At 45.3% G+C, this 13,940-nt stretch overlaps 1 protein-coding gene across 3 annotated transcripts in view; it reads right to left on the bottom strand.

Annotated features, from left to right (window-relative positions):
- Positions 1-13,940, bottom strand: part of PTPN11 (protein tyrosine phosphatase, non-receptor type 11) — a 67,788-nt gene that overhangs the window by 23,358 nt on the left and 30,490 nt on the right. For all 3 annotated transcript variants that reach the window (XM_018061157.1, XM_018061155.1, XM_018061156.1), the window contains exon 7: positions 288-384. In XM_018061157.1, the coding sequence (XP_017916646.1) occupies positions 288-384 (97 nt within the window). The remainder of the gene's footprint in view (positions 1-287; positions 385-13,940) is intronic.

The following is a 13,940-nucleotide window of genomic DNA, read 5'->3' as shown; positions in this document are numbered from 1 at the left end:
AGCCTTGACATGATCTCTCCTGGGCAGTCTAAATTAACAGCAGGAAACAACCACACTCTAAGCCTCCTAGTGGCAATTTCACTCTGTAAGAAGCAGCATCACAGGGACGCGATGAACGAGGCCATCCGTCTCCACCACAGCTGACTACTTTGGAAACTACTCACAATTAAAAGAAGCTAAGGCCTTGGATCTGCTGAAAAAGCACATGCCCCACCTCCCCAGAGAAGTGAGAGAGACACTGGGGATCAAAACCTCCAAGAGTGACTATTACGGAGATTGGTACTTACAGGGCAGGATGTTCTTATATCTATTTTTGTTTTTATTTTCTTGCCTCTGACCCTCTTTCCGGCTATAGAGAAGTTTACACTCCTGTTGTTGTAGTGTCTGGAGAGAAACAAAAGTAAATATTATTATGAATCAAAAGCTTCCCAAAAAAAGCCTGACTGAGCAGTTCTGCTTTAGGGGATTTATCCCAGGAAATGTTTAAGAGTCGTGGGCGACAGCTATAAGAATGCTCACCTTAATGCTACATCAAGAGGGGCAGAGACACTGAAAGAGCTGCCGAAATAAACACTTTCATTCATTCAAACAAAGGATGTTCTACAGAAATTTAAGAGACAGCCTAGGAGAATATCTAATGCCTTGGAAAGATGATCAGAGTGAGTGTTAACTAAAAAGAAGGTCAAATTTTCCAAACAGTGTGTTACATAAACCCTTATGTCTGTGTGCACCTATGTATGTAAGAAATGGCAGAAGTCTGTACACCAAAAAAGGATGGGGCTTTTTTATTTTCAGCAGTAAGATTATGTTTTGTTTTGCTCATTTTTTGCCTAAATTTTCTACAATAAATATTTATGAGAAGAGAAACTTTGGGAATTTCCTATCAGGTTAGGACTCCTTGCTCTCATTGCTGAGGGCCTGGGTTCACTCCCTGGTCAGGGAGCTAAGATCCGATCCCCCAAGTCGCCCAGTGTGCCCCTACCCTGAAAAGAGAGAGACCTTTAAAAGTAAGTTATTAAGAATGAAAGCCAGTGAACGTTGGTATACAGTACCCAAATAGGAGATGTGATCCATGTTCTTGAGGACTTTGTAATCTGCCTACTTTAACCATTGATGAGTTCAAAGCAAGCTGAAACTCAGTTCTCAAATCTGGATTCTGGCGGACAGTAAAAGTGGTTTACTGTGGGCATGCAATCTTTGTTAGCAAAGCTTTAGAGTCCTCCTGTGCCCCAAACCTACATCAGTGCCCTGGGCAGCCAAGCCTGCGTCTGCACAGACGCCCGCTCCCCTGCACTCTGAGGGGAGGGGGCGCCCCTCCGTCTCCCCAGATAGAGATGGAGGAGGAGAACGCTCAGGCTCCTGAAGCGAGTGGTCAGGAAGGACACCTCTGCAGGGAAAGGACGTGGCGAACGGAACCAAGGAAAGAAGAGCCTAAACAAAGCAGGCAGCCACAGCGGGGCTGGCCCCAGGGAAGAAGGGACGACATAAGGAAGTGGAGAGGAAGACCAGCTGTAGAAACAGACAGGAAGGTGGACCAGCCAGGCTGAATGAAGCATTTTCAAGGATGTAGGCTTCATTTTCAGAATCACCAAAAGCGCCTCTTCAAGGAACCAATGGTTTCAGACAAGCCTCGTTTGAATAGGAAATCACAAATGGGCAAATCAAGAAAGTGAAAGGCAGACTAAAAAGAAAAAAAAAAAGCGTTACATACTAAAAATATATTTATATATGCCAAAATGATGATCCCTTAAGAGATTTCTCTACAAGGGAAGGCAGAGCCAGTATTTCATAACACAGTGGCCCTATTATATTTCTATTTCATTTATCTGCATTTCACAGACAGGTATGAAAGTCAGGAGTTTAAATTGCTATTTGACTCTAAGTTTCAAAATGCAATAATTCAGCCTTGACACACAGCTCAAAACCAAAATGTTTAGCCAGCTGAAACCTGGACAGAAATAAAATACAATATACACAGAACTCTGACAATCAAATGGTCACTCAAAATTCCTCAGTGAGTTCACATACAGTAATTAGAGCCATCTGCATTCTCAGAGCTGGCATATCCTCTGATACTGCTGTTAGGAAGAAAGTTTGATCTTGATTTTTAGACAGTAAGGTGAGGTTCAAACCCTATGAACTGAATCAATCACTTAAACATCAACCAAGTGAAGAGAAACAACATCAACAAAAGCTACGCGCCAGGAAATAACTAGGGGCTTGATTCAAAACAAACTTGACAGCAAAGCATTCAAGTGCTCACTTACGGAACACACTTCGAGTGACGCTTCACTTGTGGAGGGCACACTGCCAGAGCGAGCTCTAGAAAAGGCAAATCTCATCCATCTCTCCCTGTTTAATCACGTTCAATTTCTCCCCCTGCCTTCGAGACAAGCGCATGCTTTTCCGAACAATTCAGGAGACCTTCTCTTCTCTGAGTGGATGGAGGCCTGCCTCTAACCTCAGCTTCTGACTGTCCGGTCACCATCCTGACTGTCCTTCAGTGTCCTCCGGCATAAAGCAGGGTGAACCCTAATTACCTACCCCACAGAGTTGGTATAAGAGTTAAGGCACACTGTCTATACCGCAGCCACACCAAGTGTCTTGAACCCACCGTATTTTTTCAGGCCTTCATGTTCTTGTTCATGGCCTCTGCCTAGAATTCCTTTTCTCTCCCTTGAATACCTCTGAATGTTACTTTTCGGTCATTCATGAGGACCCACCCCAAATGCCGCCGCCTCTGGGAAGCTCTCCTGACCCACTCAGCACGACCTCCCTGTGTCTCATGATACCCACACACGATCTGCAGCACCCCCCTCCGTGAGTGCTCCTGTCACACTGAATACAGCTACGTCTTTACAACCTGTCTTTTCTATTAGAGAGCATGGACCACCCCTGTTTCCTGTAACCAGCTCAGCATCCAGCACAAAGCAGGCCCTCCAAATGTATCTGCTGGATGGACAAATAAATACAGGAAGGGGTTGGGGGGTGGAAGGGAGACAGAGAAACCACAGACCATCATTGGCGATGGCCAGGAACTGCAGGCCCCACACTCAGCATTCCATGCTGACACTGTTGACCTGGCCTTCAACGTAAAGGAAAGCCACTGGATGCAAAATATGAGGTCAGCATTTCCCAATCTTTAGTCACCTGAAAAGCATATTTAAGGGAATTCCCTGACGGTCCAGTAGTTAGGACTCCAAGCTTTCACTGCCAAGGGCGCTGATTCAATCCCTGGTCAAAGAGCTAAGATCCCACAAGCTGCACAGCACAGCTAAAAACAAAAAGATAAATGAAAACAAAGAAAGGAAAGCATCTTCAAGATGCTGTCTCTTCTCGGCACACTGCCTATTATATCAGTTGTTTTCTTAAACTAACCTCCACTTTTTCCCCTTTGGAAGATGTATTTCAAGAGAAAACTGCATATTACTAGCACATAAGAAAACCACTATCACTTGCCATATATAGAAGGTAACCAGAAGAAGGAATACAATAAAAATGAAATATTGTCAAATCCTACCTAGATATTATAGCATGCCTGAAAGTGAAAGTCGCTCAGTCATGTCCAACTCTTTACTGTCTATGGAATTCTCCAGGCCAGAATACTGGAGTGGGTAGCCTATCCCTTCTCCAGCAGATCTTCCCTACCCAGGCATAGAACCAGAGTCTCCTGCATTGCAGGCTGATTCTTTACCAGCTGAGCTACCAGGGAAGCCCTGGTATGCCTGAGGCTTTATTTAAAAAGAAAGAAAGGTATACTGGCAAGTGTTAAGAAACAGATGTTGCTGCTGTGCAGTCACTAAGTCGTGTCTGACTCTTTTGTGAACCCATGGACTGTGTAGCCTGCCAGGCTCTTCTGTTCAAGGGATTTCCAGGCAAGGATACTGGAGCCACTTCTTTCTCCAGGGGATCTTCCTGACCCAGAGATCAAACCTGCATCTCCAGCACTGGCAGGTAGATTCTGTACCACTAAGCCACCAGGGAAGCCCAGAGGCAGGTGTAAGAGGCATACTAAAACTGTACTCAGACCTTCTCCCAAGCCATGACCAAAGAAATGGATAAGGGTAAAAGAGAAAAAAAAAGAGAAAACCTTCTTCATTCACTAATTTAATCCTACTGTAATAGGGCCGCCGAAAATCACCTCACACACCAAAAACACTTTGCTAGAATAATTCAGACTTCCAGGCTGAGGAGAGCCTCACCAATACCCAGCACGTGCTGGCTGGACCATCTACTCGGCTCAGCCTCTGGCTTCCCTCATCCTGCATTAAGTTACCAACCGTCTCTTCCATGCGGTAGGTTTAAACAGAACACAAGCTGAGACAGTTTGGGCCCTGGAGTCTTCCAGAAAGGACAGGCCCAGGGGCCCTGTGTCCCTGGCTTTGCCGGGTGCTGACTGCCGGCGGCTGGCAGCTGTCATGGATTAGAACTGAGTAACCGTGTGTCTCCCACTCCAGCCCTGCCCCCTCCTCAGACCCCATCAGCCTGTTCTCAACTATGCCTGGGGCCCACCTGCCTGAACACAATTCATTTCTCACAGTGGACAGCTGCCATTCCCTAGAGTGAGGCTGAAAATAAAAAGAACTCACAAGTTGTGAGTTCCTGTGCTCTGCCAGCAGAGGCTCCCTGACTGCACCCGAGATTATCAGCTACCACCTGCTAAGGGGTGCTTTCTCCCCAGCACCAGGCTGGTGGACCAGGCATTGTCACCAAGCCCTGCCCCCAGGAGGTTACAATCCCTTCCCAGTTGATCTTCCATGAACTCCCTCTCAGCCACCCCCAGGTCACCAAAAGCTGTGAATGACCTGCAGCTGACTGTCACTGTTTCTGTCCCCATTATCCACTGGGCCAGGCAGGATGTCAGTGATAAGGCATGGGACAGGCAGCTAAAAGGATAGTACTAAACTAGAGAGAAGCCCATGTGCAACCAACAACGACAAAAAAGACTATAAAGCTTGGGCACAGGCTGCAAGTATCCCATTCTCCCAAGCAATACAACCAAAGATTTGCACCCAAGGATGAACCCTCCAAAAGGACCAGAGGCTGGCTACAGTCACCTGATTACATGAGCCAAAGCTGATCAACAAAGGGATTATATCAAATGGTTAAGCCTTTATAAAAGCCATGAAGAGAAAGATAATCCCCTGATCCACACTATACATTAGGAGTGCCCAGCAGCACCACCAGTGTGGACAGAACAGGTGTTCACAGTGCAGAACCATCCCTTACACGTATGGCTGTTGAACATCCATGCTCCCCACACCTGGACCCCTGCCGGTCTCCAGCCCAAAAGCCAGTAGCAGAATCCTCAGTCTCTGTGATGATCGAAAGAGACCCCTCGAAACACCCCCTCACAGACTTCCAAAGCCCTCTGATTAAAGACCACTGGAACTGGCTCTTGAACAAAATGTCATGAATGCAAGTGGAAAAACAGGATCAAAGAAAGACAGACACACAAGTGGATGGGCAGAGCCAGGCAGCCCCACGCGCCAGGACATGGCCTGAGAACCGTTTGTCCTCACTGCTCTGAGCAACCGGGACTAACTGCTGAGGGGGGGGAAAATAATGCCATAAACCATTAGGGACAGACCAAGTTGTACAGTTACTTTATTTTTTAAATTCTAATTCTTCCTCTTCTTATTTTTTGGCTGCACCGAGTCTTTGCTGAGGCGTGCAGGCTTTCTCCAGCTGTGGAGTATGGGCTCTCGAGCACGCGGGATCAGTAGTCCTGGCACACGAGCTCTCTAGCTGTGGCACGCAGACTTCTCTGGCTGCAGTGCGTAGGCTTAGTCGCCGCGCGGCATGTGGGCTGTGGCATCTCAGTTCCCTGACCAGGGATCGAACCTGCGTCCCCTGCATTGGAAGGTGAATTCTTAACCACTGCACCACCAGGGAAATCCCAGCAGTTACTTTATTTTTAAAAACAAACTAGGAGGGGAGGAAATAAGAATAACAAAGTATTGCTAAGTGTTAAGCTGAGTGTTGGGAAAAAGAAGGTTCATCATCCTATTTTCTCGACTTCAGGGTATGTGAAAACATCAATAATAAAAGAAGGTTTTTATAAATTGTAAAAAAGAAAAACAGAAATGTAAAAGTTGCTATTAACTCTCCCGCTACCTATGCATGGCTGGCCTCGTGAAGGAGAGATAGAAGGCTGAGAAGGGCTGCTGGGCCGATGGCCTCTCTGATTTGGGGCCACGAATAAGACAGTGGTAACCATGCGGGCAGGCTCCACGTGTGCAGGCCTTCTTCCCTGTCTGAATGAACTTCTGTTTCCCTTTGGTGCCTGCCCTCTGCAAAGAGGAACACTGGAATGCTCACTCTGTCCTCTTTTACTGCAAACTCTGCAATGTTACCAGGCACCACTAGCGGGTGAAAGCCCCCACTTCCAGGTGCTACGCGGCCTGGCCTTTTACCACTTCCTCACGGTGGAGTCTGAGCAGTTAGTCCCGAATGAGTCCACGGCAACCTCGAGAAATGAAAGGGCTGATGGAGTCTCTCATGGTCGGAGAAGGTCCACACTGATGGACAAGCACTTACAAAGCACCATGAATAGACAAAACCAACCTAAGATCTGGTTCCTTTCCAGGTGCATATTGTAAGTCAAGTCATCACCTTCCTCCAACAAGGGGAAGAATAAGTGGAAAAACACATTTAAAAGACACAGTCCCCAGATGAGAATAGGATCTGACACAGGAAATAGCAGCCCACAGCACAAGACAAATCCATCATTAACACTCTGCCATTCAGTGTGTAATGGATTAGGTGATGTGGAACTCTGGGAGCGAGATTCATGAAAGTGAAGGGAAGGTGGTTTCTGGGAGGAGCTGAGGCTTGAGGTAGGTGAGGGGTGAGGCAGAGGCAGAGGAGTGCAAGGAAGAAGACAAGACATCCCAGCAAGGTAGGGATGCGAGCAAAGGTGGCTAACAGGCCAGAGCTAGTAACCTCAGAGTTGGGGGGAAGGAAACTAGTCAGAGTCTGGAAGTTGTGCTGTCAGCGGTGGGGAATGAGGTCAGGCGGGGAGCTGGGGGGGGCTTTGGGAACTGGGCAGGAGATCTTCAACAGCTGAGCAGCACAGTGCAGTGGACTGGGAGTCAGAAGTTCTGAAAGCTCAAACCACAGCCAACTATTTGCCCGCCACATCCCTGGGGACAGCTTTCTCCCTTTCTTCGGGGTACTTCATCTTCAGAATGAAAATGCTATACCTCTGGTGGGACATCAGGAGCCACTGCAGGTTTGTAAGCAGAAGAGTGACGGGAGAAATGCTGGGAGCAGATGAGCATGAAGGGTGAATGGAAGGGCAGAGGTCAAGGGTAAAAGAGCAGCTGGTGTCCTGTGGGGCGGTGAGCACCTACAGCCCTGGCATCAGGTGAGACTCCTGTCTCGGCCGCTGCCCGCCTGGGTGGTCCTGGGGAGTTGCCCTGATCACAGAGCGTCCAGGGACACAAGATCTACCTCCCTCAAAAGATCCGGAGACACAATGAGATGACTTCCTTAGCCCACAGCACAGCACCAAACAGACCGTAAATGCTGGCTTGCTTCCTTCCTTCCTCTAAAAACAGAAAGACAACTAGGAAAGGAAAATCAACTGGACCTGGTGCATGACAATCAGAGAAAGAGGAGAAAGACGCGTTAAGGGATGCTCCGAGGATTCCGTCATACAGGGTCAGAGAATATACAGGACAAGCACCAGAGATGGAGATGTAAAAATGGATAGTTGGTTTGAAGGCAAAAATAAAATAACAGGTCTGGTTGTGGATGCTTGAATCTGAAGAGACATGAAAGCCAAGAAGTGTGGAAGGCACAAATCAAAAGGTAAAACCAGAGCCTGGAAGCCACTTGGCGTAATTGGACTGGGGTGAAAATGGACGTGCTCTCAGTGAAGAGCAATTTTAAAGCCAGAAGAGCAGAGGGCCCAGGCCATGTCTTGGAGAACCAGCAGAGTTAACTGGTCAGGAGAAGAGAGAGCAGTGAATAGCAAGAAGGGCACACGGGATGGGAGGAGGGAATAAACCAGGCACATGCTGCCATCAGAGAAATGAGAAGATGGTGGGAAAGAGAGGCTGGACAGCTGTTCCAAGACCGGCTTACAGGAAAAAAAGGCCAGAGAAAAGACTGTTTTTAAACCACAATTAAGAAAACCTTTGGTGGGACCTCCCTGGTGGTCCAGTGGTTAAGAATCTGCCTTCCAATGCAGGGGACACGGGTTCAATCCCTGGCTGGGAAACTAAGATCCCATGTGCTACAAGGCAACCAAGCCTGCGTGTTGCAACTGGAGAGCCTGTGCACCGCAACTACTGAGCCCGTGTGCCACAGTGAAGACCAAGCACAGCCCCCCAAGAAGAAAGCAAGCAAGCCACTGGTGTCTTCTAAAAGTGTTATGTCAATATACTGGGGACTGTCACATTCCAAAGTTAAGGAAGAAAGGGGCTAAGAAGAAATGGAGGCCACAATACAGGCCCACTGGATGGAGAAGACAGAAAGACAACCACAGGTGTAGAAAGCACCAAGGGTGTTCAAAAGCAAAGGGGAAGGTTAAGCAGAGACGTGAAAGTACCTGGAAGTATCTCAGGTTCTTCAACTCTCTGTAAAGACATCAGGCAGCTCCAGCAAATGAAAACATTCCTAAAGAGAAAAACCTGACACTGGAGAGGTGCAGAACAAAAGCAGGAGGGGAGGGAGGCTGAAAGAGAAAGAGTTCAAAGGAAACAAAGGAATTTCTCCAGAATGAAGCTTGTGGAATAGACCCCCTTAGCCACTGTGACGCTCTGCCTGCAAGAAGACAGCAGCTGGGAGCTCGGGCCTGGATGGAAAACCCTGATGACAGCTTCAAGGCTGCCATCCTAGGGCATTTTTAAGCACGAAGTTGGAGCCCTGGTTGGGGGCTGTTGTTCAACATGGGTTTGCTTAGTCACCCAGCGCAAGATTTCCGCTAGAGATCACCAGCAAGAATCATTATTCGAGGCACAGCTTTGGGGCGCAGTTAAAAGTCTTGTCTCCATAAAAACCTAACCACCTCCAAGGAGAATTTATAGCTCCCCTGAGCGGATGTAATCACTTTAAAGAAATCAAACCAGACTGTGGGTTTGAAGATAGGCACGAGCTCCTTCCGGAGACACGCTGGCTGGCAGAGTTGCTGGCAGAATCCAGGACATCTGTGTGGCTGTCAGCGAACTGCCTGCAATGCCCATGCAAATGGAGAATAGTTTCAGACCATGACAGGGAAGAGATGCTTGTGTATAATGGAAGGAGGATGGGCTTTGAAGAAAAACCAAAATACTAAGGAAAACAAGCTTTAAAGCGCTTTGTAAAACAGAACCCCAGTGAAGAAGGTGTGCTGGGTTTATCTGTGTGCATTTTTTTTTAAAGTCAGAAAGTTAATAACTGAAATCTTTCTGAAATTCATTACTACGATCTTGAATGACATCGTTTTAAGCAAGTCTGTAGAGAGGTTGCAGGGACTAAAATGTGCATTCGCCAAGCCTTCAACAGGGACTCCAAATGAAAAGTGCATGACAATAAAGAGGGACATATCAAAGCAAAGCCTGGAACATTCCTCCATACTTTTTAAGCGTCAGAGATCTGTTCCCTACTGAATATAAGCAAAGGGTCCAAAGCCAATACAAGTCTCTTGCTACTGAAAACAGCTCACACTTGACAAAACACAAAAACATACGTTGTGCCTACTGTGTGCCAGGCACTTTGCTGGATTCTGGGGCTACAGTGAACAGAACAAAACAAAAAGGACTACATGTCTTTGCAGGGCCACAGACTCACCCGGACTATTTTCTTAGATAATGTGCATACAGCAGACATAAACAGCAGGGCTGAAGTGTATCTATTTGTTCACCAACAGTTTCATTTGAACAAAACCATAACTCATAATGGGCTTCCCAGGTGGTGCTAGTGGTAAAGAACCCACCTACCAATGCAGGATTCATGCTTTTGAGCTGTTGTGCTGGAGAAAACCCTTGAGAATCGTTTGGACTGCAAGGAGATCAAACCAATCAATCCTAAAGGAAATCAGTCCTGAATGTTCATTGGAAGGACTGATGCTGAAGCTGAAACTCCAATTCTTTGGCCACCTGATGCGAAGAACTGACTCACTGGAAAAGACCCTGATGCTGGGAAAGACTGAAGGCAGGATGAGAAGGGAGGCAACAGAGGACAAGATGGTTGGATGGCACCACTGACTCGATGGAAATGAGTTTGAACAAGCTCCGGGAGCTGGTGATGGCACAGGGAATCCTGGTGTGCTGCAGTCCATGGGGTCACAAAGAGTTGGACACAACTGAGCAACTAATCTGAACTGAACCAATGAAGGAGATGTAAGAGGAGCAGGTCTGATCCCTGGGTCAGAAGGATTCCCTGGAGGAGGAAATGGCACCCCACTCCAGTATTCTCGCCTGGAGAATCCCATGGACAGAGGAGCCTGGACGGCTACAGTCCATGGGGTCACAGAGTTGGACACGACTGAAGCAACTTAGCACACACACTCTCACGCATGATACACAGGTGGTGAATTCAGGTTTCAGGTAACTTGCACATCACAGGGACAAAATGGCAGGATCATAACCTACCTGTTCATTTATTTAGTGTCAGTCTCATTTTAACAGAACTTTAGTTCATTTCACCAAATCTAGAAATATTGTCCACCTCTTCGCAGTCATGAGCAGAGATATGCAAGAGACACAAGATGTTTACAGAAAAGGGCAAACTCATTTTACCACAGTTAATGTGGTTTTTTAAAAAAAAAGAAAGGTGGGGGAGAAAGAAAAAAAGATGGAGAATCTACAGGGAAGAAAAATTAAAGCTTGGGTTTGCAACATTTTGATCACACCACATGACCTAGAAGAAAACCATCAATCTGAATTTATTTCAGGAGCAGAGGAGGAAAGAACCAAAGAGTTTCAGAAGAGACTTTGTATATTTTAAGATGCGTCAAGATCGGAAGTAATTTGTAAGTGTCTTCTGGGAGAAATAGCTGAAAGAACACTCAGAATTTTACAGAAAACCAGAAGCCTGGCATACAGACAAACAAAATGTACCCATCAGAGCTAAATTCTCAAAGGCACTGCAATTTAGAGCTCTGGTTGACTCTAAAGACCATAGAACACACAGTAAGAAGGAACTAATCCCAAATTTATCACCTTCTGGGAAAAAACTAAGGTACAACCACTAAAATAATGCCTTGCTGTTGGATCAAGCTTTACCTTCAGAGGACTTAGATTTTAATGAGTTTCTGCTTCCACAGACCTAAGTTCTTCTATAATTGTTCGCTCTGTTCCCAGCCTTATTCCCCTGGCCCCAACTTTAAAGGGCATTTTTTAAAAAATTGACTGGATTTAAGAAGCAGGTACATAAGAGATCTAGAAAGCAGGCCACCAGCTGTTGGGATCTAGCTTCAGTTTAAATGAAACGATAATGCCCTGACTGAGTGCCTGACAATTCATCACCCCAGCCTGACCTCTGAAGAGGATATAGGAGAGTTCAGACATGATCTTGTTTCTCTCCCACTTCCCCTGAAAGCCAACTCAGTTCTCCCTCATTTTGTTGTTAATAATATATAAAACATGAACTTAATTTGACATGTCACGGAGTGAAACCATCAGGTGAGCATTTAGAGTCAATCTTCTTTCCATGGCCAGAAAGGTCAGGTTAGGCACCTTCCTTCTAAGTTCTTATCCTAACCCTACCAACGGGATCAGGAAAAACTCCCTGCTGCCACAAGCAGCAGGAAGGACTTAGTTTCTTTAAGCATTGCCTAAGTGAACTTAACGAATCCAGATACCCAATGCACCAGATGCCCAACTGGCTGCTACAATTTTTTAAAAGTTCATAGTCACTTTAGTTTCCCTGGCGGCTCAGTGGTAAGAGTCTGCCGGCCAGTGCAGAAGACACGAGACACAGGTTTAACCCCTGAGTCAGGAAGATCCCCCGGAGAAGGAAATGGAAACCCACTCCAGTATTCTTACCTGGAAAATCCCATGGACAGAGGAGCCTGGCAGGGTACAGTCCACGGGCTCGCAAAGAGTCAGACATGACTGAGAGACTAAGCATGCACGCACACACGGTCACATTTTATAGGAAAAGTGGTTGATGCAAATGACTGCCCCAGTTATTTTAAAGTGTAATATAAAAATGGGTCTAGATTACAAAATTACTCACCATTTACTTCTTATAATTATTTCTTACATTTACCAAAAAGGTTTGATATTTTAAAATTTTAACTAAAAACGGTACTTTTCAGACGTTAAACATGCTAACCAAAATCATGCAGGATAGATAATAAAGATTAAAGATGAGTAGGGAGTTTCCTGGGAGTCAGTGCTTAGGTTTCAGAGCTTTCACTGCTGATCAATCCCTGATCAGGGAACTGAGATCTAGCAAGCCATGTGGCATGGCCAAAAAAGAATAAAGATGAGTAACAACCATCACTTTTTAAGAAAATATAGAATACCAAAAAAAAAAAGTTAATATTAACAATAATCCACAAAAATAGAGAAACAAGCATGCACAAGGCTATCCACTGTATCTTCTTTCATTTGCAAACTATCCAAATGCAGATCAATAAGCTGAATAAACTATGGTACATCCCCACAATGGAGTATTATGCAGTAAAAATGAGTGAAGATTATCTGCAGACACTATTGTCCGGTGGATCTCCAATGTAACAAAAAGACAATGCTGGGGAAAAAAGGGTGTAAAATGTTGCAACTATTTATCCACGAAAGGATGGGTTATGAAATTACAGATACATATTTGCTTATGCTTTTTGAAAGGCAATGATAAGCTACAGTTTTTTTTAAAGGGCTATAAATATAAGGAGGAAAAGATGGGAATAGAAGGTAGACTTCTTTGAATGTATTTTTTTATATCTGACTTTAGAATCAAAGGTAATATTTTATATAATTACAAATAAAATTTTATAGAAAGAAATTTCTGAAATTCAAATATAAAATGAAACAACCTAACTGTATATCCAGTTAGAAAACAACCATATAGAGAAGAACTATTACAAATGAATTGAAAGAACAGTAATATGACTCTATTTCTCTGAAGGAACTACCTTAAGGATTAAAAAATAAAAACTAGGAAAACAAACTGTTTTCAGTAATCATATTATTACAGGTAGTGGAAGTCTTATAATTCTGAGCCCTAAATTTGAATTGGAAGTTTCATCTGGACTCATAAGTTATTTCAAGAAAATAACTTTTTCTAGCTCCACCCACTGAGAAGGCAATAACCAACGTTATAGCAATAAGCACTTCTGGCTCCCAGACTACAGTCTCTAAATACCACTTCCCAAGAAAGGAAGGAAGAGAAGGAAGGGAAAAAAGGGAGGAAAGAGAGAAGCTAACTCACTCCTTAGAGAAATGACTGATTCCAGTTCTGATATGGGAAATGTATTACCTGTAACAATTTACCAAACCAGAAAGTTAAGGAATCTAGCAAAAACTACTAAAGTTGTACAGGAAGGAGTAGAAGCCACTTGCAGAAGCTCCCAGTGGCAAAAGCTAAAATAATTTGAGCAACAAAAACGATGATGAATGCTGTAAACAGATGCACACTGAACGTGTTAAAAATTCATGAGTAGGGCTCCTCTGGTAGTCCAGTGGTTAAGATTCCACTTTGCAATGCACTGGACACCAGTTCGATCCCTGGTCTGGGAAGATCTCACATGTTGTGGAGCAATTAGGCCCATATGCTCACAACTACTAAGCCCCAGCCTGTGAGCCACGACTCCTGAAGTCCATGCAGCTAGAGACCATGCTGCACTACGAGAGAAGCCACGACACTGAGAAGCCTGCGCGCCCCAACTAGAGAGTAGCCTCCGCTTGTCACAGCTAGAGAAAGACCATGCACAGCAACGTAGGACCCCTGCACAGCCATAAATAAAGAATGAAAACTAAAATGTAAGGTGCCAATGCAAATATAAA

Source organism: Capra hircus, chromosome 17 (assembly GCF_001704415.2).
Source record: "Capra hircus breed San Clemente chromosome 17, ASM170441v1, whole genome shotgun sequence".
Taxonomy (NCBI): Eukaryota; Metazoa; Chordata; class Mammalia; order Artiodactyla; family Bovidae; genus Capra; species Capra hircus.
This window is presented reverse-complemented; position numbering and strand designations above follow the sequence as displayed.